This window comes from Loxodonta africana, chromosome 9 (genome assembly GCF_030014295.1).
Source record: "Loxodonta africana isolate mLoxAfr1 chromosome 9, mLoxAfr1.hap2, whole genome shotgun sequence".
Classification (NCBI taxonomy): Eukaryota; Metazoa; Chordata; class Mammalia; order Proboscidea; family Elephantidae; genus Loxodonta; species Loxodonta africana.
The window spans coordinates 25,697,728-25,724,306 of NC_087350.1; the positions used below are offsets into that span (position 1 = coordinate 25,697,728).

General features: G+C 44.5%; 1 protein-coding gene across 1 annotated transcript; it reads right to left on the reverse strand.

The window, feature by feature from the left end:
• On the reverse strand, positions 1-25,636 carry IDNK (IDNK gluconokinase). Its single transcript, XM_064291193.1, has 5 exons — positions 25,548-25,636; positions 21,085-21,115; positions 20,400-20,486; positions 6,892-6,935; positions 1-4,400 (listed from the first exon to the last, which is right to left on the reverse strand). The coding sequence occupies exons 1-5, from the start codon at positions 25,595-25,597 to the stop codon at positions 4,049-4,051; spliced, it is 564 nt and encodes a 187-aa protein (XP_064147263.1). The 5' UTR covers positions 25,598-25,636; the 3' UTR covers positions 1-4,048.
• Between the last annotated feature and the right edge of the window lie 943 nt (positions 25,637-26,579).

Sequence of the window (26,579 nt, forward strand, 5' to 3'; positions counted from 1 at the left end):
ACACCTCCACATGCCCACCTCAGCTGCCTTCATTGCAAAGGCCAGAGCAGTGATGGTCAACCCCACCAGACTCAGTGCCCTCCTTTTAAACAACTATTTTCTAGTCTCCCTTTATCATTTTGAAATAAAATGAAAATTAAATATGATGCCTTAACTCTATAAAAGAGAAATAAAAGTAGCTGTCTTAGCTAGTTCTGCTATAACAAACACCATAAGCGGATGGCTTTAACAAACAAATTTATTCTCTCAGAGTCTCAGAGGCTAGAAGTCTGAATTCCAGAAGCCAGCTTCAGGGGAAGGCTTTCTCTGTCAGCTCTAGGGGAAGGTCCTTGTCTTCAGTCTCCTGGTCTAGGAGTGACTCTGCACAGGGACCCTGGGTCCAAAGGATGCGCTCTGCTTCCGGCTCTTCTTGGTGGTTGGAGGTCTCCCTGTCTCTTTGCTTGCTTCTCTCTTTTATATCTCAAAAGAGATTGACTCAAGATACAACCTAAGCTTGTAGATTGAGTCCTACCTCATTAACATAACTACTGCCTCTAATCCCGCCTCATTAACATCATAGAGGTAGGATTTACAACACGTAGGAAAATCACATCAGATGACAAAAGGGTGGACAATCATACAACACTGGGAATCATGGCCTAACCAAGTTGACACACATTTTTTGGGGACACAATTCAATCCACAACAGTAGCTTTTAATTAACCAGTGTGTTTCAGTATGTAATGCTTGGTGCACCTACACTGAAAGAATGTAGTTTATAGTTAGATGGTTGTGTCCACAGGTGTATCGCTGTGAATGAGGAATTATAAATGCAGATGGAAGGAGGTGGGTTGTATTGGTGGCAGAAATGCACCACAGTTTTCTAAAAAGGTAGACAATTCTTGGTAAAGTGTAAAATGAAATACAATTGTCCTTTTATTTAAAAGGTTACTGCATTCTTGGAAATTTTAGTGTATATTAAAACCTCAAAAAAATTTTTCATTTCTATATTAAATAGAGTTGGTTTCTGTGCTCAGATCATTATGAACAGACTGTTTCTCATTGATCCTCCATGAATGGGAGTCCCTGGATGGTGCAGTTAATGTACTCTCCTGCTAACTGAAAGGTTGGAGGTTCGAGTCCACCCAGACACAAATCAGAAAAAAAGGCCCAATAATTTACTTTCAAAAAATCAGCCATTGAAAACTCTATGGAGGACAGTTCTACCCTGACACACATGGGGTCACCATGAGTGGGAACTGATTTGATAGCATCTCGTTTGGGTTTTCTGTTATTTGTGTATTTACTTCACCTGAAGGCCTCACAGCCCACCATCTTGCCCCCCACTGCTAAGCCAAGAGAAACACTTCCCATTGTCCTGAACAGGTATCTTGAGATTGGAAGACCCCGCCTTTATTAAGATGGCATTAAATAGACACTTTCTCCTCTGGACAGAAAACCCAGCTTTCCCTGTGGTGTGCTGTCTCTGGGATATGCCCAAGGCCATGTAAATCAGAAAAGGGAATCCATTCCATTCTTTTCTATGGCCCCTTGTGCAAGGGATCCCAGCCAAATCAGCCACCCCACTTTAGTGCCCTCCTGGAGCAGGGGCTCTCCACCCTGTCGCCAGCCCAAAGCACCACTTCAGAGATTGCACATCGTCTGTGGCCCTTCTCGAGTTGCCTTATATGGTCCTTGCTTGGTCAGAACCAATCTAGCCCTAAACTTCACCGTTCTCAATGGCCTCCCTGATGCTGCTGTCAGGGTGGGCTCAGCACCAATGGGGTATCAGAATGGTCCTGCTCATCAGACCGTACATGGTGGTTCCCAGCCCTGGGGCCTCATGGGTCAGCTGTGGAGTTTTCAGACAGAGACCTGGGCCCTTCGTTACAGATGCTGGTTCAGTAGGCTGGGGTGGTGGGGGCCAGGGATCTGCGTATTTACAAGTTGCTCAGGTTTCTTGTCATCACCACAGAAAAGCTAGGCCTAAGGCCCAGGATGGTGGTTCAGTAGGCTGGGGTGGGGGGCAGGGATCTGCGTATGTACAAGTTGCTCAGGTTTCTTGTCATCACCACAGAAAAGCTAGGCCTAAGGCCCAGGATGGGCTCCCTGGGTGGCACAAAGGGTTAAGTGTTCCTTCCTGGCCAGTGTTTGTTACTGATGGCCTCCTGTACAGTCTCTTACGTCAGGAGGGTGCTGGCACTAGCCCGGCCTCACCGAGCTTTCGGAACCCTGGTTCCCCTCTGTAAAATGAGGGGGTAGACTGGATCAGTGAGGCCAAGCTTCCTTCACTCAAGTTCCACCTGCACAATTTTTGCATCTCCATGAGCCATGTGTACTTTTTGTTTACCTTTAAATGAACCACTTTAACATAAACGTATATTCTAAAGAAAGTGCTATATCACTATTTTAAATCGAAAACTTGAGAAGGAACCTAAAAAACATCAGGAGCAGTAAGAAAGTGATTAAATCGCAGAGGTTGTCAGGGCCCTGAGCCTGAGGCCTGTGCTCCGTTAAAGAGGGACATCGGCAAGTTGGGGGGCGGGGTACATGAAGACACACTAGACTCTGCACCGCAGGGAAAACAGAGAACTGCCCCAGAGGGTTTCTAAGGCTGTAATCTTCATGGAAGTAGACTGCCACATCTTTCTCCCGTGCAGCAGCTGGTGGGTTCCAGCAGCCGAGAGTTTAGCCAGTGCAGCCAGGGCTCCCTGAGAAAAGCAAAGGGGGTACTTCTCACTATGTGCCTTGGGTTACCGCACTGCCTGAAATCCCTGACAGGTGAAACCCTGCGCCCACAAGTGGTTTGCCCGCAACTACTAACCTAAAGGTTGGCGCTTCAGACCCACCCAGACGCACTACGGACAGAAGTCCTGGCGATCCGCTTCTGTAAAGATTACAGGCAAGAAAACCCCATGGAGCAGTTCTGCTCTAACGTGGGGCCTCCATGAGCCGGAATCAACTCGACAGTAGAGGGTTTGGCATTTCGGTTTGCACATCACAGCAGCCTTGTTGCATGCTTTGGGAATATCACTAAGGTCTGTCTCCTCCAGCCCTTGACTCTGCAAATTTCAGACATTCTGGGGTAGGAACTGCTCAAAGGAACTACTCTGGCAGCTCCCCTACTATTCTCTCTAATCATTTTCAATTTTTATTCTACCAGAAATGATCCTTTTTATTATCAGAAAAGATTTTGTTGGCTGCTCTACCTTTTAAGTAGCTGTTTAATTTTCGATGTTGAAGTCACACAACTGCTAATCAGAGCTTCTGATTAGCGGACAATGTTCCCAGGTTAAGCTGACATGGTTTTAGCCAAGAGGCAAGAAAGTTGGTATTGCTGCTGGTAAATACGTTTGCATGAGGCTTTTTGAAGAGCTGGATGAAGTTTATGGAAACCCTGATGGCATAGTGGTTAAGTGTTATGGCTGCTAACCAAGAGGTCAGCAGTTCAAATCTGCCAGGCGCTCCTTGGAAACTCTATCGGGAAGTTCTACCCTGTCCTATAGGGTCGCTATGAGTCGGAATCGACTCGACGGCACTGGGTTTGGTTTCAGTGGGTTTGGATGAAGTTTGCTGGTTCCCCCATTACTATCTTTTTGGACCCCAGCTTAAGAGTCCCTGCTTTAAACCACGTTGAAGGACAGAGAGGACATTGTGTCGCGTGGAATGACCTGCTGGTGAGGGGTCGCTTTTGTACGTGTTTCTGCTCCTGAGACCAATTTCTAGGGTGTGCCAAGGATAGTAAAGTCTCATTTATTTGTACAAATACAGGCATGATCAGGAATGTTCTAAACAAGGCCTTGATCGTCAGCATTGATTACAGAATTTCCTCTGAGCGTTTGATCGGATCACAGGTGCCTTTAAACTTCAATTAAGCTTTACTTTTAAAGCTCCCTCTCCCCTCCCCCATGCACCAAAGCATGATGCCAAGGGTGTCTCAAATCCCTAGAAATATAGCCAAACAAGTATACCTGGGCGAAATTATGATTTGTTCACCTGAAGAACTTAGAATCCAGTATTCGCAAGGATACGTCGGCTTCTGTTCTGGGCCACTGATGTGAGATGGTTCTCACTGCACTTTTAGCATTTCCAGAATGGTGGTGATGATCTCTGAAAGCTCTTGGTCCACACTGACTTGGATGAAGTTTTCTGGAGCTGATGGGGGCTCCAGAGTATTGAACTGGGACAGCAGTAGGTCAGGGGGCATAAAATGTCCTTTTCTTTTGAGTAAGCGTCCAGAGATGACCTCAGACGACCCACTCAAGTGGACCACAAAAAGCTTTACCTCAGGCAGCTTTTCTTCCTTGCTCGACTCATCACATGTCTGAGGGGCCCCATCACTGCCTCGTATTAAGATGTCTCTGTACATTTTCTTCAGAGCCGAACAAGCTAGAACCACACGCTGCCCTGAGGCTACCTCTCTGTTTACAAAGAAAAAAAAAGAAAAAGAGGAGTTAAAGAATGAAGATATTTAAAATAATCGGTGCCAGTTCTAGGAGTCCCTGGGTGGTGCAGTGTACTCAGCTGCTAGAGTTTTGAGTCTACCCAGAGGCACCTCGGAAGAAAGTCCTGGTCATCTACGTCCCCCAAATCCATGAAAACCCTGTGGAGCACAGCTCTACCGGGACACACACAGGATCACCACGAATCGGGACTGACTCAGGGGCAGCTGGCTTGGGGTCAGTTCTAGGGTGAGGACCCCAGTCTTACTTCTCTGCCAACAGTTGTTAAAAAATGGTGGCTAAGCATCAGGCGGTTCTGGCTTTGAGTTAAAGATCTTCCACTAACGAACTGAGCAATCTTGGGCAGCTGTATTCCTCCTTGAGCATCAGTTCATCATCCATTAACGGGGCTGCTCCGAGTGCCTGCCGCCTAGAACTGTGGTAAGGAAGATGTTTATCAAGGTGCCTGGTGCACAGGAAGTGCTCAGTAAGGTTTGGTTCTGGTCTCAAGGACTGGGATGTGGGCTCGGCCTCAGAGTGCGAACTCAGGCAGCTGCTGATGAGCACCCACATCGCACCAACACTGCAGGTCTCAGTGTCTGCTCCACAGCATGTTCGGTGGCTTGAATTTCACAAATGGCTTCTCCCTATTCTTACTCTACGGTATGGTGGAAAAGTTGGGGGGAGATACCGGAAGGTGCAGAGCTGAAGAAAGCAGGAGAAACAGGAACATCTGTCCCTGTGTGGTCAAGGTGAGCAGGACATGAGAAGTTTCCAGGGATGCTCTGAGAAAAAACTCGAGCCAGAAATTGAGGCAAAGTGACAAAGCACCAATAAGGGAAAACCTGTGTGGTCAGACTACCCAAGAGGGTGAGCCACAGCTTCCACCCAGCCCCAGTGTGCCCCTGGCCCTGGGGAGGGAGGCAGTCATTCTGAGGTTCCTTGAGACTCTAGAGTTAAGAGGTGAAATGTAAACAATGGGTTGGATATCTACTAGAAAGTTCACTTGAGAACTGAGCCTTCTGAAGGAGCCTCCCTTTGGTTTCATGGCCAACGTAGACTGGAGAACCAGTGAGTGGAGTGTATCATCAGAAACAAACGTACACCCCTGAGCCTTCCTGCTCTTCCTGAGGACCCCAGGTGAAAGCTTGTTTATTCTGGGTCTACAGGACAACTCGCTTAATTTGGACACATCAGGAAATCACTAGAAAAGGACGTTCTGTTTGGTCGAGGGTCAGCGAAAATGAGAAACCCTCAATGAGATGGATTAACACAGTGTTGCTGTTAGGTGCCATCGAGTCGGTTCTGACTCATCATGACCCCATGTACAACAGAACAAAACACTGCCCAGTCCTGCGCCATCCTCACAAATCATTGCTATGTTTGAGCCCATCGTTGCAGCCACTGTGTCAATCCATCTAGTTGAGGGCTGCAACAGTGGACTCAGAACATACCAACGATCATGAAGACGGTGCAGGACCAGGCAACGTTACGACGACGGAGCTGACTCAGTGACAACTAACAACCAAGAGGTCTGATCTATGCTTTCCTGAGCATCGTCACTTCTGCCTCCGCTGCAGGTCAGTATATTTGATCTCCACTGCGTCAGAGACCCAGGGGGGCAGGAGTTCTCCAAATCTACATCGGGAGCCCATGCAGATGGGCTGCCAGCCAGGTCAATGGGGTGTGAGAAAAGCAAACAATTTCAGATGGCCCAGATTGTTTTGGAGTTATAAAATGTGACTTCGTGTTAGGGAGCAAGATTTATAACCCATTCTTTTCCTTTTCTTCATCCTTTCTCCATGCTTCAACCAGGAGTCCCAGTGGGGTCAATCCCACATATGGGGGGTGGTCCCTGTTGCTCAAGAGCACACAACAGAGCTGGACAACACGGGTTGGATCTCCAGTCCCGGAAGCCAGTTATCTGTTGACCTATGAATGACCCCAGGTCTTGCTGGTTATCACAGCCTGACAATCAGACAATGAAAACTCCATGGATCACAATATTCCATTATGCGTGAGGTTGCCATGAGTTTGGGGGGGGGGGCATCCATGGTAGCTGACGGTAACAATTCATCATGGTGGCATCAGTTAACATTTTTTGAGTACTTACTATTTGTAGTGCTACTCACACATCATCTCACTCTTCACAACAACCTGTGAATAGGAACTATATCCCCATTTTACAGATGAAAAAACTGAGGCTTACGAAGGTCAGGTTGCTGACCAAGATTCCCAGCAAGTAATTGTTGGAGCTATGTAGCTGGTTTGTCTCCAGAGCCTAGCTAAACTACACATCGGATGTGGCTGATTGAAATCACTTGCTTTTTGCTAGACGCACAGTGCATTCATTTCTGGGATCTTTTATCATCGGTCAGTTGTGATTCCAAGAATGTAGTCTTTCCCTGTACTTTCTGATGGCTTTTCCTTACTCACTGGCTTATCATGCCAAGGCCCAGCTCTCTCTTACCTTAGTAAAATGCCATGCAAGTTGCAGAGCCATGGAATCCTGTCCTGAAATTAAAGCAGACACAAGTGACTTTTCCAGGTATCACCTGTATGGAGACATAGTTATGTTATACTCACAAATGTTAAGCTCTGGAGAAATCCTAGTGGTGTTGAGACAGTAGGCAGTAGATAGTAAACCGCCTAAACACTTGCCTGGCTCAGCTCTCGGTGGTTCTTCTAATAATAATAAAAATTGCACTGAAGGACCACTGTGTATCATCCTCCAGCGTAGTCTCTCCATTGAATATATCTTTGCCCTGGTTCCGATATGTTTACAAATCTTTTATTGTAGTGGGCGTATTCCTTAAGTGCGTTCCATTCTCAAATGTGAAGGGTACTCACATCTTTTTTTTTTTTGGTATGGATTGTAAGGTTTATTTATTTATTTTTCACATATACCTGCCCTTTCTTCTCTTGAATTTATTTGTTTTTAATAATTTTTATTGTGCTTTAAGTGAAACTTTACAAATCAAGTCAGTCTGTCACATGTAAGCTTATATACACCTTACTACATACTCCCATTTACTCTCCCCCTAAAGAGTCAGCCTGCTCCCTTCTTCCAGTCTCTCCTTTCATGACCCTTTTGCCAGTTTCTAACCCTCTCTACCCTCCCATCTCCCCTCCAGACAGGAGATGCCAATACAGTCTCAAGTGTCCACCTGATACAAGTAGCTCACTCTTCATCAGCATCTCTCTCCAGCCCATTGTCCAGTCCCTTCCATGTCTGATGAGTAGTCTTCGGGAATGGTTCCTGTCCTGGGCCAACAGAAGGTTTGGGGACCATGACCGCCGGGATTCTTCTAGTCTCAGTCAGACCATTAAGTCTGGTCCCTTTATGAGAATTTGGGGTCTGCATCCCACTGTTCTCCTGCTCCCTTAGGAGTTCTCTGTTGTGTTCCCTGTCAGGGCAGTTTTCAGTTGTGGCCGGGCACCATCTAGTTCTTCTGGTCTCAGGATGATGTAAGTCTCTGGTTCATGTCGCCCTTTCTGTCTTTTGGGCTCGTAGTTACCGTGTGACCTTGGTGTTCTTCATTCTCGTTTGATCCTGGTGGGTTGAGACCAATTGATGCATCTTAGATGGCCGCTTGTTAGCATTTAAGACCCCAGATGCCACATTTCAAAGTGGGATGCAGAATGTTTTCATAATAGAATTATTTTGCCCATTGACTTAGAAGTCCCCTTAAGCCATAGTCCCCAAACCTCCACCCTTGCTCCGCTGACCTTTGAAGCATTCAGTTTATCCCGGAAACTTCTTTGCTTTTGGTCCAGTCCAGTTGAGCTGACCTTCCGTGTATTGAGTATTGTCCTTCCCTTCACCTAAAGTAGTTCTTACCCGCTAACTAATCAGTAAATAACCCTCTCCCACCCTCCCTCCCTCCCCGCCTCGTAACCACAAAAGTATGTGTTCTTCTTAGTTTATACTATTTCTCAAGATCTTATAATAGTGGTCTTATACAATATTTGTCCTTTTGCCTCTAATTTCGCTCAGCATAATGCCTTCCAGGTTCCTCCATGTTATGAAATGTTTCACAGATTCGTCACTGTTCTTTATCGATGCGTAGTATTCCATTGTGTGAATGTACCATAATTTATTTAACCATTCATCCGTTGATGGACACCTTGGTTGCTTCCAGCTTTTTGCTATTGTAAACAGAGCTGCAATAAACATGGGTGTGCATATATCTGTTGGTGTGAAGGCTCTTATTTCTCTAGGGTATATTCCGAGGAGTGGGATTTCTGGGTTGTATGGTAGTTCTATTTCTAACTTTTTAAGAAAATGCCAGATAGATTTCCAAAGTGGTTGTACCATTTTACATTCCCACCAGCAGTGTATAAGAGTTCCAGTCTCTCCGCAGCCCCTCCAACATTTATTATTTTGTGTTTTTTGGATTAATGCCAGCCTTGTTGGAGTGAGATGGAATCTCATCGTAGTTTTAATTTGCATTTCTCTAATGGCTAATGATCGAGAGCATTTTCTCATGTGTCTGTTAGCCGCCTGAATATCTTCTTTAGTGAAGTAAGTGTTCATATCCTTTGCCCACTTTTTGATTGGGTTGTTTGTCTTTTTGTGGTTGAGTTTTAACAGAATCATATAGATTTTAGCGATCAGGCGCTGGTCAGAGATGTCATAGCTGAAAATTTTTTCCCAATCTGTAGGTGGTCTTTTTACTCTTTTGATGAAGTCTTTAGATGAGCATAGGTGTTTGATTTTTAGGAGCTCCCAGTTATCTGGTTTCTCTTCATCATTTTTAGTAATGTTTTGTATTCTGTTTATGCCTTGTATTAGGCTCCTAACGTTGTCCCTATTTTTTCTTCCATGATCTTTATCGTTTTAGTCTTTATGTTTAGGTCTTTGATCCACTTGGAGTTAGTTTTTGTGCATGGTGTGAGGTATGGGTCCTGTTTCATTTTTTTGCAAATGGATATCCAGTTACGCCAGCACCATTTGTTAAAAAGACTATCTTTTCCCCAATTAACTGACACTGGGCCTTTGTCAAATATCAGCTGCTCATATGTGGATGGATTTATATCTGGGTTCTCAATTCTGTTCCATTGGTCTATGTGCCTGTTGTTGTACCAATACCAGGCTGTTTTGACTACTGTGGCTGTATAATATTTTCTAAAATCAGGTAGAGTGAGGCCTCCCACTTTCTTCTTCTTTTTCAGTAATGCTTTACTTATCTGGGGCTTATTTCCCTTCCATATGAAGTTGGTGATTTGTTTCTCCATCACTTTAAAAAATGTCATTGGAATTTGGATCGGAAGTGCATTGTATGTATAGATGGCTTTTGGTAGAATAGACATTTTTACTATGTTAATTCTTCCTATCCATGAGCAAGGTATGTTTTTCCACTTATGTAGGTCCCTTTTAGTTTCTTGCACTAGTACTTTGTAGTTTTCTTTGTATAGGTCTTTTACATCCTTGGTAAGATTTATTCCTAAGTATTCACATCAACTTTTACATCAGTGGTCCTACTCTTCAAACCTGACAAAAACAAAACTCTTCAAGTAAGGTGAGAAGCATTGTGAGAAACTTAATTTTACCAAGGTGTTCCAAAGGAAGACAAGAAGTTTATATAGCACACCCTACATCCAGGATTTCACTAAGAAATCCTTCTGAGACATGTTCTCTCCGCCTTCCTCGGAAAAATCCGGATTGGCCATAATGCATTAAAAAAAAAATTTTTTTTAATTTGGAAAAATTTAAACCTATGCCAAAGCAGACAGAATAGTACAAAATCAACCTCTATGTACCCATTACGCAGCTTCAACAATTTTCAACTCATGATTTTTTATTATGCCCCAAGCATATCCTTGTCCCTGCCCACCACCCTGTATTATTTTGATGCGTATCCTATACACATGATTTTTAAAAATAATTTCTATGTGGTAAAATACATATAACATTTGGTTATTTTAGCCCTTTTTAAGTGTACAATTCTGTGACATTAATACATTCACCATATTGTACAACCATCACCAGTATCTATTTCCAAAAGTTTTTCATCAAGCCAAACAGAAACTCAGTACCCCTTAAAGAATAACTCCCCATTTTCTCCTCCCCCAGCCCCTGGTTACCACTAATATAATAAACTCTGGTCTCTATGCCTTTGCCTATTCCAGATATTTCATATAAGTGGGATCATACAATATTTGTGCTTTTGCATCTGACTTTTCATTTAGCATAATGTTTTCAAGGTTTATCCATGTCACCGTACGTATGAGAACTTTGTTTTTCTATGGATGGATTAATATTCTGTTGTATGGAAACACCACATTTTGTTTATCCAGTTATCTGTTGATGGACAACTGGAATTTTTGCCACCCTTTGGCTGTTGTCAGTAATGCTCCCATGAACACTGGTGTATACTTCTTACTGGTTTTGAGCCTCACATTAATCATCTGTATCATGAGTGTTATGCTGTAAATACAGGTTTTCTATTTTTTCTTGAGTCAGTCTTGGTAACTAACATTTGAGAGGGCAGGAAGAGACTACCCATAAACCCCCTTCCCATACCATACCACACATCGTGAACTTATTTAGCTAAGGATACAGGAACTGGGAGGCCACACAGAGCAGGAGCAGACTCAGCCCAGCTTCCCAGGACCTCCAGAACCTCTAACACAGCTCACAGCTGCAGGTTACACTCTGTACAAGGTGGAGGTACTTGTATCGCTTCTACCATTACCTCAAAGAAAGTAACACAGTTACAGAGATCCCAAGCCAATTCATGCATCACCAGGTCACATCTTCATTTGGATGAAAAACCACTGTGTCCCTGAGCAGAGTCTCCGCCACCAGATCACTGGCATCCAAGCCCATTTTCTCACAGTAAGCTATGTTTTTCTGTGAAATTTCCAGTTTTGTCTAAGTCTGCAAACGGGCATCAGAATTTCATGGCTCTCTTTTCATTCCTAATCCAACTGCGCTTTCTTCTTTTTTCTTTCCATCAGTCTCGCCAGAGATTTGTCTATTATTATGTTTTCAAACAATTAGCTTCGTTCATCATCTACATAGTTCTTTTGTTTTCTGTTACATTATTTTGGCTTTCATTTCTATTATTTTCTCCCCTCTTGTTTTTTTTTTTTTGTCGTTGTTGATTGTTCTTTTCCCTCCTTGAATTGAACACTTAGCTCACTATTTTTATTCTTGTTGTTTTTCAAAAATGCATTCAAAGGCTGTAAGTTTCCTTCTAGGTAACATTTTACCTGTATCCCATAAGTTTTGACTGAATACATTTGTTGTTTTACATTTCTAAATATTTTATAATTTTTATGTTGATTTTTATAAATTATTCACATAAATTTATTTTTTATTTAAAAAGATGTACTTACTTTTATACTCTCCAGCCATATTGGTGATTTGTGAGAATTCTTGTTACTGATTTCTAACTGTACTGCATTCTGGTAAAAAGGTGTGATTGGTATCTTGGGAATTTGCAGCAACATCCTCTGTGGTCTAGTACATGATCAACTTTTATAAACCTTCTATGTATAATTGAAAAGACCGTTTATCTTACTTATGCTTACTAGGTCAAGCTATTTTATTGTTCAAATCTTCTTTAGCCTTAGTAATTTCTTTTATCTGCTTGATGTGTCAGTTTTTAAGAGAACTATTTTAAAATCCCCAGTAGACTGAGAAGTTTACGGTTCCCCCTTCTGTCTTTGTGCATGTCAGAAAATGTATTTCGCTTTTAGCCTTGGGTAAGATTTTAGTTGGTAGAGAATTCTTGGTTGACAGTTATTTTCCTTTAACAGTTTGGTTATTTCACTGTATTTTGGCCTTTATAGTGGCTGACAAGTCTGTTATCAGAGTATTGGCCATTCCTCTAGATAGTCTTTTCTCTTTGGGTCAGGGATGGATTATCCAGATTAGTAAGTAAACACAAGTAAACCCGTGCCTACCTTGCTTACTGGTTAATCTGCCCCTGCCTGGGGTGGAAAAAGAAAAACCTCTTTGTCTTTGATGCTTTACAGTTCTGCTTTTAAATCCACCTTCAGCTGTGTATAGTTTATTGTTTACTCCATCTATTGAATATATGTATGTGTATATGTAAAAAAAAGTATATATATGTATATGTAAAATATATATATATATAGGAAACCCTGGTGGTGTAGTGATTTGAGTTACGGTTACTAAACAAAAGGTCGGCAGTTCAAATCTACTAGGCACTCGTTAAACCCTACAAGGCAGTTCTACTCTGTCTGATAGGGTCGCTATGAATCGAAGTCAACTTGATGGCAACAGGTTTGGTTTAGTTTGGTTATCGACTATATGTTTCACTGCTAATATTTTTATTTCTTTTTTTAAATTTTCTGTTCTTGCCTTACTTTTGATTCTATTATCTCTGTACCATGGAGTACAACTTCGTTCATTTGTGCGTTTGCTGATTCTCCCTCACAGTGTTTCATTTCCTTGCATGGTCTGTTATTTCTGATCGTAGGCTCATCTTCAGTAGAAGATTTTTTTTTCCCCTGTCAGGCTCCTGGGTTGTGGAAACATTTCCATAGGTAGTTTCACCAATTCCGGACCAGCTTTGTACTACTGATTTCTCAGGGTGGAAAGACCCTGCTGTCTAATGTGTACTTGGGTGCAGTGAGAGCTCCAGTTTCTCAAGGATAACTTTTCTTCACCTGTGGCCCAGGGGAGACCGACAGCTTCCTTGCTGTTTCTTGAGTCCAAAGGGTGGAAGTATTTTTATTTCTTATTTAAAGACTCTAAAACATTCAGGTCATGCTTCAAATAGGCTTACAGCCTACAGCCTCGTCTCCCATCCCTACGGGGGCAACAAAACCCTCCGCGTCCAGCCTTCCTGGCCTTTATGTAGTGTGAAAACCTGGGAGTGTTTAGATTTAGTTCAAACTTGCCACTTTGCTTCTGGCACCTAGGGGTTTCTCATTTTGCTTTTGACATTGGTTATAACTTTCTGGTTATTATTATCACATTTGTTTTAGCTTTTCTTAGTTATATTATCTTTACAGTATAGAGGGGGCGGGGCTCTTCCACGGCAATTCTGTCCACTGCACTGATTGAAAATCTTTCTGAAGTCTTCGGTCTTTGTCCTAAGGCCTTGGCCAGTTTTTTCTCTTGATCTGTTGCACAAGGAGCCTTTCAAGCTCTCTGGTTCCTGGTGACCACCTTTAGCTCCTGTATCTTTCTGCTGGGCTCAGGCTCTCCCATTTCTTAGAGTAATTCAGGCTTCAGGAAGTGAAAGGTCATTTCCTGAGGCCATCGCTTTGGGCTCAGCACACCAGACACCCTCAGCTACCAAGACCCACCTCCTTAGAAGGCAGAGGAGAATTATAAATAATATTTTTTTCATGTTGAACATATAAAAAATTGTAAAAAGCATCGTGTGGTAAGGTTGAGTTGCAGCGATACCATAAATGACAACAGCTCCATCATTCACACAATCGTTGCTCAGATTACAGCAGCTGCCACCGTGCCAACACGTCGTAGTCCAGACGGGTTCAGTGAGGGGAACGTTTGCTGATGCTAGCCCTTGTCCTGGTGCAGCTGGTGGCACAAGTGTGGTTATTTGTAAATGAAATGACAAGGTGATAAGGCTCCCCAGCTTCAGGTCTGCAGACCTCAGGGACTCTGTTAATGAAGTTAGGACATACGGGGAGCCTTTATATGGGTTCTGGGAGAGGAGTGTGTAATGATTAATATTTATTATTAGGATTTTGTGGGACTTTATGTTCAAACATTAGATGTTCTGGAGAGGTCTGTGAGGAGAAAATGGTTGGAGGGGCAACATTTATGCAACATGAAACTACCTCTGTAATACGGTATTTTCTGACTTATGGGGGAGTCGGGAAGAAGGGCGACAAGAACTATAGGCAGCAGGGATAATTAGCAGGAGTTACTGAGCTGTGCACTATTTCATTAAGCTGGGTGTTGACTATATTATTCAGCATACTTGTTACATGACTGAAATATTTCATAATGAAAACGAAACAAATGAAAAAGAACAGAAAACATATTTGGGTAGTAAGTTTTCTATCCTTGTACCTGGAAACAGACCTTTACTTTAAGTCCATGCTTTTTTAAAATTGTTTTAATACTGCCTTAGGAGTCCCTGGGTGGTGCAAATGGTTAGGCACCCAACTACTAACTCAAAGGTTGGGAGTTTGAACCCACCCAGAGGTGCCTCAGAAGACAGGCCTGGAGATCTGCCTCCAAAAAGTCACAGCCTTGAAAACCCTCTGGAGCAGATCTACTTTGCACACATGGGGTCCCCATGAGTCGGAATTGACTCCATGGCAACTAACAACAGTGCCTTAATATATGGCTTAGTCAGTGTTAAGAACTTTATTTCATTTAGTCATAAGAAAATTCTTCAGAGGGTCAAGTATGAAGTGTCTAATTAACAGAAATAAATATAAAGCTTTTTAATGAGAAACAGATGCTCTCAGACGGTTTCCCTATCAGAATTTATGGCATCCTCATCGGAGGACTGTGCATCATAAGGACCCTGCCCATCAGCCACCAAGACAATGACAGAGGGTGGTGATAAAGGAGAAGCACTTTAAGTGAAAGAAGCCAGGCACAAAAGGACAAGTAGTATATGATCCCCCTTGGATGAAATATCTCGAATAAGCAAGTGCATAGACAGAAAGTGGATAAGGGGGTACCAGGGGCAAGGGATGTGGGGGTGGAGAGTTACTGCATAATGGGTGTGGGATTTCTGTTTGTGAGAGTTACACAACATTGTCAATATAATTAATGCCATTGAATTGTACACTTAAAAATGGTGAAAATGACAAAATTTGTACATACAAATTTAATAAAAATAATACATTTTGGTATATATATTTTATCACAATAAAAAAGAAACTTTCTTTTTTATTATTTTGTTGCTGTTGAGAATATATACAGCAAACACACCAATTTAACTGTTTCTGCCTGTGCAATTTGTGACACTGGTTACATTCTTCGAGTTGTGCAACCATTCCCATCTTCTTTTCTGAGTTGTACCTCCCCTATTAACATAAACTCACTGTCTCCTAAGTCTCCTATCTAATCTTTCAACTTGCTGATGTCACTTTGATCCCATATACTCTTAAAAGAGCATAATGCTCAAGGCAGACATTTTTTACTAGTTAAGCTAAACTCTTGTTTGGTTTTAAGAAGACTTCAGTGGATATTTTTCATTTAAGGTTTAAAGATTATCTCAGGGCAAGTTTCAGGGGTTCATCCAGCCTCCATGGGTCCAGAAAGTCTGGAATCCATAAGAATTTTAAATTCTGTTCTATATTTCCCCCCTTTTGATCAGGATTCTTCTTCTGAAAAAAACGAGAAACTTTTGAACTTTATTCCTGAAGCTGCAAAATAACTGAGTTATAATAAAATGAGAAGATGGAGATCCTTCCCTGGAGGATCACATGGGCCACAAGGAGAAGGGGTTTTCCAAACCAGCTCTAGAGGCTACCTGGCCTCCAGTGTGGAGATGGGAATTCTCATCCTGGAACTTCGTAAAGCCAGGCCAGCGTCAGTGCCACTGCTTACCCCAAGTACCCTTTAGGGCTCAGGTCCCCCACTATGGGTGCTGCAGCTCTCCCACCGTGTTCTCACCCTCATCCTCCATTTCATTCTTTCTTTCCCCATTTGACTAACCCTGATTCACTTCTCGTGAATGCTCTGTTTTGTGGATTCTTGGGGCCTTGTAGTAGAAAGAGCATGACCTTGAAGTTGGAGATTCCCCTCTGTGTTGTTTTGCTCAACTTACTTCACTTCTCTGTGCCTCTCTTTGTTTATCTGTAAAATGGAGATCATATATAATTCACTGAGCTGCTTTAGAATTTAAATAAGATAAGGAGTAGTCTCCATTTTAAGCATTATTTTTTAGTGGGTGTCGTAGATGAAATAAACTGTATTTCTAATTTTGAGTTTTTAAAAGGGCTTTAACTCATGAATTTGGTATACACTGGACTTTAATTACACACATATTGAATACTTACTGTATACAAAGCACCATGTTAAGCATTGGGGACATAAATATGAATGGCATTGGTCCTTGTCCTCAAAGGGATCATAGCTGATGGAAGAGACAATTAAATCACCTGTAAGGCAGTGGTGAAGGCTATTAACAGATAGCCTTCCTAAGAAGGAGTGGTAACACAGGGAGAGAGGTCAATTTGATCAGGCCTTAGAAAGAGTAAAGCTTGAAGGATAAAGAGGATTTCAGCTTGAGGAGAAGGGCCTGCCAAGCAGAGGGAAGGGCATAATCCAAGATTGGGAAATTTAAAGGTCATGTGCCAAGACTCTTGAGTAAATGGGTGAAGCAAACAGGAGGCCTGGGAGTTGATATATGAAGGAGGTCAGGCGGAACTGTCAGGACTAGATGGTCAACGCTTGAATGATCAGCTGAGGCTCTGAATTTTATTGTGAGGGCTTGTTAGGGAGGATTTGGATACATGGTCCCTGGATGGTGCAAACAGTTAATGTGCTCAGCTGCCAACCAAAAGGATGAAGGTTCAAGTCCCCTCAGAGATGCCTTGGAAGAAAGGCCTGGTGATCTACTTCCAAAAAATCAGCCACTGAAAACCCTATGGAGCACAGTTCTACCTGACACACATGGGGTCGCCATGAGTTGGAGTTGACTCGATGGCAACAGCGTTTTGGTTGGACACATAAGCTTCAAAGTTTGTAATGATGTGAAGAAAGTGATCGAGAGCTCCTTTTTACAGAAAAAAGAAACTGGGACAAGAAGGAGGAGGCATTAGAGCAAATTCACTGAGCTCTGTGCCTTCCAAAAAGTTACTATGGGCAATACAATAAATTACGAAAGTCAAACATACACAGAAAAAGTCTTAAGGGAAAGGGAGGAAGAAACAACACAACCCAAATCAGCATCTTTGCCTGCCTGATGGGACATTCAGGGCCATCTCACTCTTGATGGTCCCTGTGTGCACAATGAGGGGGGACACAGCATCCCCTCTTCCACCCCTCGGCACTTGGAGGTAAGCACAGCTAAGTTCTTGCAAGAGTTAAATCAGAACATCACGAGGACAGGGAACAGATTCTCTGGCCTGTGGTTTCAGTGATCTGACAGAAATATCTACAAAACCTTTAGAAAGATGGGTCTGGAAGGGGATGGTGGGCAAAGGGCGCAGAGACAGATGGTGGTGGAGAATGTCCAGCACTGTTGGGGGGAGGAGGAGAAAGGGGAAGGAGAGGGATGGGTTTTACATGGTGCAGAGTTAATTTAAGACCACAAAGAAGGCATGTAAAAATAATATACACCAAAAACATTGGAAGACACTCCAAAATTCAATTAGTAGCTATTTTTGGAAGACCAGGGATAATGTATCCTGTGTAAAAATTTTTGGTACTTTCCAAATTACCTATACTGGGCAAATAGTACATTCATAATCAGAAAATTGAAAAAACAAAAACCTCACCCTATTTTAAACAGACTTGAGGAGTGGGAACGTTAAAGCTGACTTCTGCTCAGGTGTCACCGTGAGCTCAGGTAGGACAGCGTGGACCTGGCATGCAGGGAGACTCCCTGACTAAAGCTTGGAAATGCCATATCCTTACTATCGCCATCCTGCTAATAACTCATCAGTCTAGACTGGTGCGCTGTCTGACAGAACACGACGGAAGAGTTCTGTGTCTGCTTTGTCCAACGTGGTACCTGTTAGTACACGTGTAATTGTGGTTAGTGCCACTGGGGAACTGGATTTTGAATTCAACTTTAATTAATTTTCATTTAATGAGGCCCTGTTATGTTTAACTCAGGTTCCCTCCCTTCAGACCTCAGTCCTCAGCCCTCTGAGCATAAAACCCTGCCCCAACCCTCCCTAGACTCTTCCCCAAGGCAGAGCTAAGCTGAATGTCTGCCTCAGAAGCTCTCCACTGGATTCCCATGAGGCCGGCTGTTTTCCTTACAACATCATGGGGGATGAGGGCCTTGGTTATCAGAGCAACCAGGAAGGGTGTTGGGGCCAGCTTAGCTTTGACCCACACCTTCACTCTTAAAGGGCCGTGTTCTTGTCCCCCTCCATTCATGGTATCAAGCATATAAATCTACCTGTTTCTCTTTTCTCTAAGATCTTGCTAACTTGTAAAGTTCCTTGTTAAAGGTATTTAGTAACATTATGTTTACTAGCTTTTCTCCTCCTGTACAATAAATTCCTCTTCAGAAGTCTACCCCGCTCACTGCCATCCATAAGGCCCACTTACCAAGCATCACTTGTGAATTAGGGGCTATTTAAGTGATGTGTAAAAACCTGTCCATTGGGTTGTTTTACTTTGCTTTTTAATTTACCATCATCTGTTTGTACTCATCAAGGAGAAAAATAACACCAGCCCAGTCACATTTTACACACTCCATAGAAATGGTTTACTTTAAACATATATGTTTAACAAATGGCAATAATAATAATTGATATTTACTGAACACTTCAGGCAATTTTCTGTATTATCTCATTTAATCCTCCCAAGAACCCAATGAAATAGATCCTGTGACCACTGCTACTTCACAGGAGGAAAACGAGGCACAGAGAGATTAAGCAATTTGCCAAAGGTCATACAAACTTAGCAAGGAGCCAGGTTATCTATATTATGTTTATTATCTCTAGTGTAATATCAATATCATGTTAAAATTACTACTCTATCTCTTATAGTTCTTTCCTACAGCCAAATGTTGCGAACTTTTGAAAGTTCAAAGTTTAAACCACTGCAAACTCAAAACAAAGAGAAGTGCACCCTCAGAGTGCTCTCTGATTAGATCTAATATGGTTTAGTGACTCAAATCCTGCAAAGGAGAACACAGGGAAAACAGGGGAAGCACAACTGGGGTGGAATGGAGGTCACTGAAAATGGCAACAACAGTGTTGGCCTTTGGCCAGCTCCACTCTGTTCCTGCCTTTTGGACATGTTAGCACGTGGGCTCTGTGGACCCTGCCCTCGACACTGACCTCGCAGTCCCTTATGAGTTACAGCCAGTTACACAAATGAATGCTCAGTTTGTGGCTATGATTTTACAGAAACCCTCTAGGAAATGGCCTTCTGACAATGCACACAGGGAGTGCTGTTCGTTCATTCGTTCATTCACTCACTGACATGCATGCCACACACATTTTCTGAAGTTTTCTGTGTGCCGGGCTCTGCAGATACAATGATTAACAGGAATGACCTCTTGAGGGTAAAGTCGAGTTGCAGAGCCAAATATTAATCAAATTCTCATGCCGTCAAATGGCAAGTTGCAACTAGGACAAGGGCAATAAGGTGTATGGTGTGGTGAGTTTATATAGGTGGTTGTACCTAAGTAGGTCAGGGAGGGCTTCCCTCAATAAGTGATGCGGGAGCTGAGCTCTGAAGGATGTGCCGGGGTTAGCCTGGTGAAGGGGCGGGGGGGAAGAACATGCCAGGTGGTAGGGACAGCAGGCACAGAGACCCCACACCATGAGGAGGCTGGGGGCTCCCATGGGGAATGGGAGGGGCACGCAGTACCTAAAGGGGCTGAGTGGGTGTGGAGGCCAGACCATGAATGTTTAGGAGGCTGGTCTTGACCCTAAGACCAGGGGAAAGGCTGCAGAGGGTTTTAGGCAGGAGCATGTGGCCAGATTTGAGCTTTAAAAACGTCCTTTAGCTTTCGGTGGATGGTGGTGGGCTACTAGGAGCCAGGGAAGGAGAGCAGATGAACTTTCCCACGTATGGGGCATAGGAGAGCCTCTGCTTTCTCAGGGATGATGTCCTGCAGATTAAAATCCAGCAACAACGTATTGTGGCAGTCTCTGCTTAACCTGGGCAGCTGGGGGCATCGCTCTTGGTGCCGAGTTCAGAGAGAAGCTTGGGGCTGGAGCTAACACACGTGGAGGACCTACTGTGTGCCTGGCTCTTGGGGCACCTGCAACATGGTTACCTCATGACTAAGGAGCTCTGCCACACCAAGTGCCTCAGAGGTCTCAATCCGAGTTACGCAGGTGGAAGACTTGTATTGGAACAGTGAAGGTTACCTGGTCATTCAGCGGGATCCCTTTGCCCATCTTCATCCGATTTTCCTCTGGGTGATAGTCATCTGCATCATAGAATTTCCATCCCAGCTTTAAGAACAAAGTGAAAGGGTGTACGTAGCAGGTAGTGCAGTGTGTGACAGCCCCCATGTGGTTATTAAGACTAACTGGGCAGGCACAGAAATAGGATTCCTGCAGATACCACCACCGCTAGCCCTAATGACAACCCCACAAGAACCAGGAGAGAAGAGGCTCGTAATGTTATTTCACCATCCCTTGCCACTGGGCTGCTGCGGCTCCTGTTTTTATCCATCACTATTTTGTCATGACCACAGAGAAAGACAAAACTCCATCAACAGATTTCACAAGCTGTGGGAAGGTGTCTGTGGCCAACTGGTAAGTTTTACAAACCACCACCAGCCAGAAAGTCCCTGGGTGGTGCAAACACTTTGAACCCACCCATGTGTGCCACAGGAGAAAGGCCTGGCAATCTGCTTCAGCCAAGAAAACCCTATGGAGCAGTTCTACTCTGTAACACATGGGGTCGCCATGAATAGGAATCCACTCGATGGCAATGCATTTGTTTTTTGTTTGTTTACCAGCCAGAAGAAAGGAAGGGGCAGAGGGAGAGAAGCAATGAGACCAGACCCAAGGGGACCATACATTTAGGAGACGTTGGAACAGGTACCTGAGATGCCAGCAGAGCGCCCACGGTCGATCTGTGGAGAGGACACAGATGTTCAAATTACTGCCCTTTCCAATGCGTGTGTATTTCTTCAGACCCAAGGATGCCTGGTACACAGATGGATCCCCAGATGGTATTAAAACCACAATAACTTTATGGTGCTAAAGCAATGATGCGCTTGACCCTGGATTCTAGAGAAGGGCTGTACCGTGCTCGCGGAATTTAAATGGAGGACTGAATTAACCAGTTACCACTATTTTACTTCTCAAAAGGCAACTGCGTAAGATCTCATTAAACCCCTGAAGGTCTTTCTTTGAAATTTTGGTTTTTGGTCCCTGGTTTCTATATGTTTATTTTTTTTGAGAGAAAATCCTGAATTTCTACTTGAGGATATTGTAGGGAAGGGTGGGTGGGGGGATTTAACCTCAGGTAGCACCATGCAAGGTCCAGGGGGCTCATAAAATCATTTAAACACTGTTTGGGGTTTAAAACAATAAAATAAAGGATGTGGGCCAACGACTCGAGAATTCTGATAATGATATGTTCAGACCCTAAAAGGCAGCATGCTCTAGTGAGAAGGGCTCGGGTCTCAAAGCCAGAGATCTGGGCCACAGTCTCCATTCTGCGATGAAATGACTGCATTCTCCTTTTCCTCTAACGCTGCAAAACAAGGGGCTGAGCCCCATAATCTGTTCATCACCTGCCCATTTCATCAAGCACCTACTAGTTCCCACGATCTAATGGTGAGACCACCAGGATGGTCTCTGCCATCTTGAGGCTTACAATCTAGCATCATCGAAGGGCTGGCAGACAACAAAACTGACATTTGGGCAGATAATTACTGATACATGAAGTCCTTTCTTGATCTCAGTTTCTAAATGTTGCTCAAACATCCATCATTCAAGTACCACCTTCAGAGCTGTTCCTGCTTCCTCACGCCCTCCCCCACAGGTTTTGCATACCATCTTGACATTTACTTGGTATTTTTATTTAAACTGCTTCACTTCTTAAAAAATTAAAAACGTACAGATAAAGAAGGAAGCTTTCTTTCATTGCTTGACATAGAGGTCATCATTACTTGCTTTAAGTAGAGGGTAACCAAAAAGAGGTTTACAAACGAGAAAGAGATCCCTCACATTCAGGTGGGGAGGGAAGAGACAGTAAACAGAATAAGTAAACTTATTATTTGGTATTATGTTGCTTTAACAGTATTTCAAATACAATCTTTCTATTTTGAGACTATTATCCTCTGAATCCATTAATTAGGCTATGACAAATGCTTCTTCCAAATGGTATGGAGTGTAACGAAAAATCTTGCAGAGCATAACAAGGGACCACCAAGGTCACTGAAGAATCCAAGGTTGCCATACTCAAAGTTCAAGATAATCACGTCTCAGCAATTTTATTACTCAGCCAATAATCAGCAACCTTTGCCACATCTCCCTGACCTTTAGCCATCTGAGGCCCCAGGGCTCAGTTCTTGGACAGCTTCTTTATCTGCCCTCACTCCCTTGGTGATCTCAACATGTCATGTCTTTAAATCCACTCATTCACGATGACTCCCAGGTTTACATCTAAAGTCTTTCTCCCTGGAGCTCTGGACTTGGCTATCCAACCACCCACTTGGAAATCCACTTGGGTGACTGATAAAAACCAGTTGCCATCCAGTCGACTCCAAATAATGGTGACCCCACGTGTGCTGGAGTAGAACTATGCTCCGCAGCATTTTCAGTGACTGGTTTATCTGAAGCAGATCACCAGGCCTTTCTTCTGAGGTGCATCTGAGTGGACTTGAACCTCCAACCTTTCAGTTAGCAGCTGAGACCTTACTCATTTGTAACAGCCAGAGCCTCCTGGATGACTGATAGGCATATGCCACATTGAGCTCTCGGTATTTTCTTCCAAGCTTGTTCCACCTACTGGTTCTCCATCTCTGTATGCGGCAACCTCCTTTTTCCAGTTACCCGGGCCAAAAATCTTCAAGTTATCCTTGACCCCTTTCTCCTTCTCTCATACCTCACATCCAAACCTCCAACACTCCCTCTTGGCTCTACCTTCTACCCAGCATGTAAGTACTTCTCTTCACCTGCACTGTTTCTCTGACCTCATTTACCATTTCTCTTCTCCTCACTTAGTCACATGACCTTCCTTGCTGGTCCCCCAAGAAGCCAAATCTCAGGGCCTTTGCAGTTGCCATTCTCTCTGTCTATAATGCCCTTTGCCCAGATACAGCCATGTGGCTTATTTCCTTATTTCTTGTGGGTCTTTGCTCAAATACTACTTTTTCAGAGAAGCCTTCCCTAACCATCCTGCCTGGAGCTCTTTGTTCTACTTAAAAAACCAGCTGCCATAGAGTTAATTCCAACTCATGGTGACCTTGTGTGTGGCACAGTAGAGCTGTGTTCTATAGGGTTTTCAACGGCTGATTTTTTGGAAGTAGATTACCAAGACTTTCTTCCAAGGAGCCTCTGGGTGGACCTGAACCTCTAACTGTTTGCACCACTCAGCAACTCCTTGTTCTACTGATCCTCCTTTATTTTTCCCTAGAGCACCTACCACCACCTGACACAATATATATGCATTTCTTCATTTACTAGTCCACTACCCATACTACTGAAGTTGTCAAGGATTTCATTTTACTTGGATCCGCAATCAACAGCCATGGAAGCAGCAGTCAAGAAATCAAATGACACATTGCACTGGGCAAATCTGCTGCAAAAGACCTCTTTAAAGTGTTAAAAAAGCAAAGATGTCACCTTGAAGACTAAGGTGTGCCTGACCCAAGCCATGGTGTTTTCAATCACCTCGTATGCATGCGAAAGCTGGACAATGAATAAGGAAGACCCAAGAACTGACAACTTTGAATTATGGTGTTGGCAAAGAATATTGAATATACCAGGGACTGCCAAAAGAATGAACAAATCTGTTTTGGAAGAAGTACAGCCAGAATGCTCCTTAGAAGCAAGGATGGCGAGACTACATCTCACGTACTTTGAACATGTTATCAGGAGGGATCAATCCCTGAAGGACATCACGCTTGGTAAAGTAGAGGGTCAGTGAAAAAGAGGAAGATCCTCAACGAGATGGATTGACACAGTGGTTTCAACAATGGGCTCAAGCAGTACAATTGTGAGGATAGCGCAGGACCAGGCAGTGTTTTGTTCTGTTGTACATAGGGTCGCTAAGAGTTGCAACTGACCAGACGGCAACTAACAACAACTTCCAAACTAGAATGTAAACTCTTTGAGGGCAGAGATTTTATCTATCTTGTTTACTATATGACAATGATCTAAAATAAGGCACCAGCTGATTAAATATTTACTGAATGCATGAATATCATAAGCTGCAAATTACATAGTTCAGGGCCCCCTCATCTGAGCCAGGGCTTAGACAGGTACATGAATTTGCCCAAGCTCACACAGCTAGGTAGCAGGAGAGCCAAGTCCTAGGTTTCTTGATTCCCACTACATCACACTATGGCAGCAGTTCCCATTCTCCGACTTCTTCAAATCATACAACAGCTAAGGATTTTCAAGGCTCCATGTTTTACTTTAATTTCAGTTCAAGATTCCCTTTGAGGCTAAAAATATCACAAAAATTTTGGAAAGCTAAATCTATCTACGTGGGACAAAATCCTTTCATATACACCTAGCCATGTGGGCAATTCCTTCTAGAAAATTGTAGAGGTACTATAGGCCTTTGAAAGATATATTTCAATGGACTAAGTCCTGTTTCTTGCTGCATCTGACAGAGTGCCGCAGTAGCTGTGTAACCAGGAAGCCAAGGCTACCCTTCTCCTCCCAACGTGTGGCAGATGGGGCTGGGCAGAACCAGTGTGGATCCAGTCTACCCTCCAGGGCCCTCAGGCCACCCTCCATATTAACACTGTTTCCTTCTTCCACCTTCAAGCTGATAAACACTGATCAAAGAAAGGAGAAATCAACAGACTAGACGGTTAGGTTCTGTTTCCAAAATATTATTAGAGACGTTCAGGTCCTTGCAGGAGGAGGGCAGCCGCTCTGCTCAGGCCGACAAAGGTCTGTAAGAGCCCGGAAGGTGGTTTGTCCCCTCGCTATGGGCCTCGTACCCTCCCAGATTGTTCCGACAAGATGCCCCCAAACCCCGGCAGTTGTGACCGCCCGCGCCACCCCAGGTGGCCAGTGGAGCGGTCGTTCCTCCCGGTGATGACCTTTCACCGTGCCCCGCAGGCGCCTCTTTACAAAGGGTCTTTCCGACCGTGGGTTCGCAGATCCTCCCTGTTTTATAGATGGAGAACCCGAGTCTCGGATGGGGTTCCGGGACAGGCGCCCCAGCGGTTGGGGAGGGCGGAGAGGGACCAGGTGCCCCGAGCCTCAGTTTCCTCCTGTGCAAAAGGAAGGGGGGGCAACTCCCCAGGGCCCTCCCGTCCCCAAGGCCCGGATGGCGGCGGCCTGGTCTCCGCGCCGGCCTGGCCTCCCGGTACCTACTTCCCCGAGCCGCTCACGCCCATCAGCAGCAACGCGCTGGGCGTCCCCATGGCCGCCCCGGTTCCTCCGCGCGCCTCCTCTGCCGGGCTGGCCTTCCTCGCGCCCCGCGGGCGGAGCCGTCCCGGACGCTCCCCGCCCCCGCCCCGCCCCTCTCACCGCCCCGCCCCCCAGTGCCCCGCTCTCGCCCCGCCCCTCGCCCCCGCCCCGTGCCTGCCCCCTCCCCCCGTCCCTAGCCCCGCCCCGCCCCGCCTCTCGCCCTCACCCCTCCCCCCGTGTCCCTCTTGTCCCCGCCCCTAGCCCCCGCCTGTGTCCGCCCAGCTCCCCGCTGCCCCTTCGCCCCGCCCCGCCCCTGCCCCTCTGGCGCCCCGACGCCCGGAAGTGGAGCGGGAGCCTCCGGCCGCCTAACCCTTCGCCGGCCTCGCTCTTTCCGCTTGGCCGGCCCTCTTGACTGCAGGGAGCACCGCCCACAGGTCCGGTCCTTCTCTTCTTCCTCCTTCTCCAATGAAAATTCCCCTTCCCGTTGCCGTGGAGTCCGTTCCGACTCCTGGACCCTACAGGAATTGCCCCATAGGGTTTCCAAGGCTGTAAATCTCTCTGGAAGCTGACTGCCACATCTTTGTCCCTCTGAGCGGCTGGTCAGTAAACATTCCTTGAACAGCTACCATCTGCAGGATTCCAAAGATGTGCATTATCCTCTAGGCGCTCCCCATCTGGGGAGGAGATGTATCAGCAAATGCTGTAACTGGCGCTCTGCTTTACCAGCTTAGAGGGCTGGAGAGCAGTGGGAAGGGATAAGCACACGGTTCTTTTAGTGTTCAAATCAGACTGATTAGCAGGAAGTGTGGTTCTTCCGAATCTCCCTCCCAAGATAAGTCCAAAAAAAAAAAAAAGCCGTTGCCGTTGGGTCAATTCCAAGTTATAGCCACATAATAGGACAAGTAGAACTGCCCCATAGGGTTTCCAAGGAGTGGCTGGTGGATTCAAACTGCCCACCTTTTGGTTAGCAGCTGTAGCTCTTAGCCACTGTGCAGT

What these genes read in the sequence shown, in the direction of transcription:
- IDNK (XM_064291193.1), bottom strand. Translation starts at nt 25,597, where the DNA reads ATGGGGACGCCCAGCGCGTTGCTGCTGATGGGCGTGAGCGGCTCGGGG. An exon ending in GGCGTGAGCGGCTCGGGGAA is followed by an intron (nt 21,116 to 25,547) that starts GTAGGTACCGGG and finishes TCCTCTCCACAG; the next exon opens with ATCGACCGTGGGCGCTCTGC. An exon ending in GCGCTCTGCTGGCATCTCAG is followed by an intron (nt 20,487 to 21,084) that starts GTACCTGTTCCA and finishes TTGTTCTTAAAG; the next exon opens with CTGGGATGGAAATTCTATGA.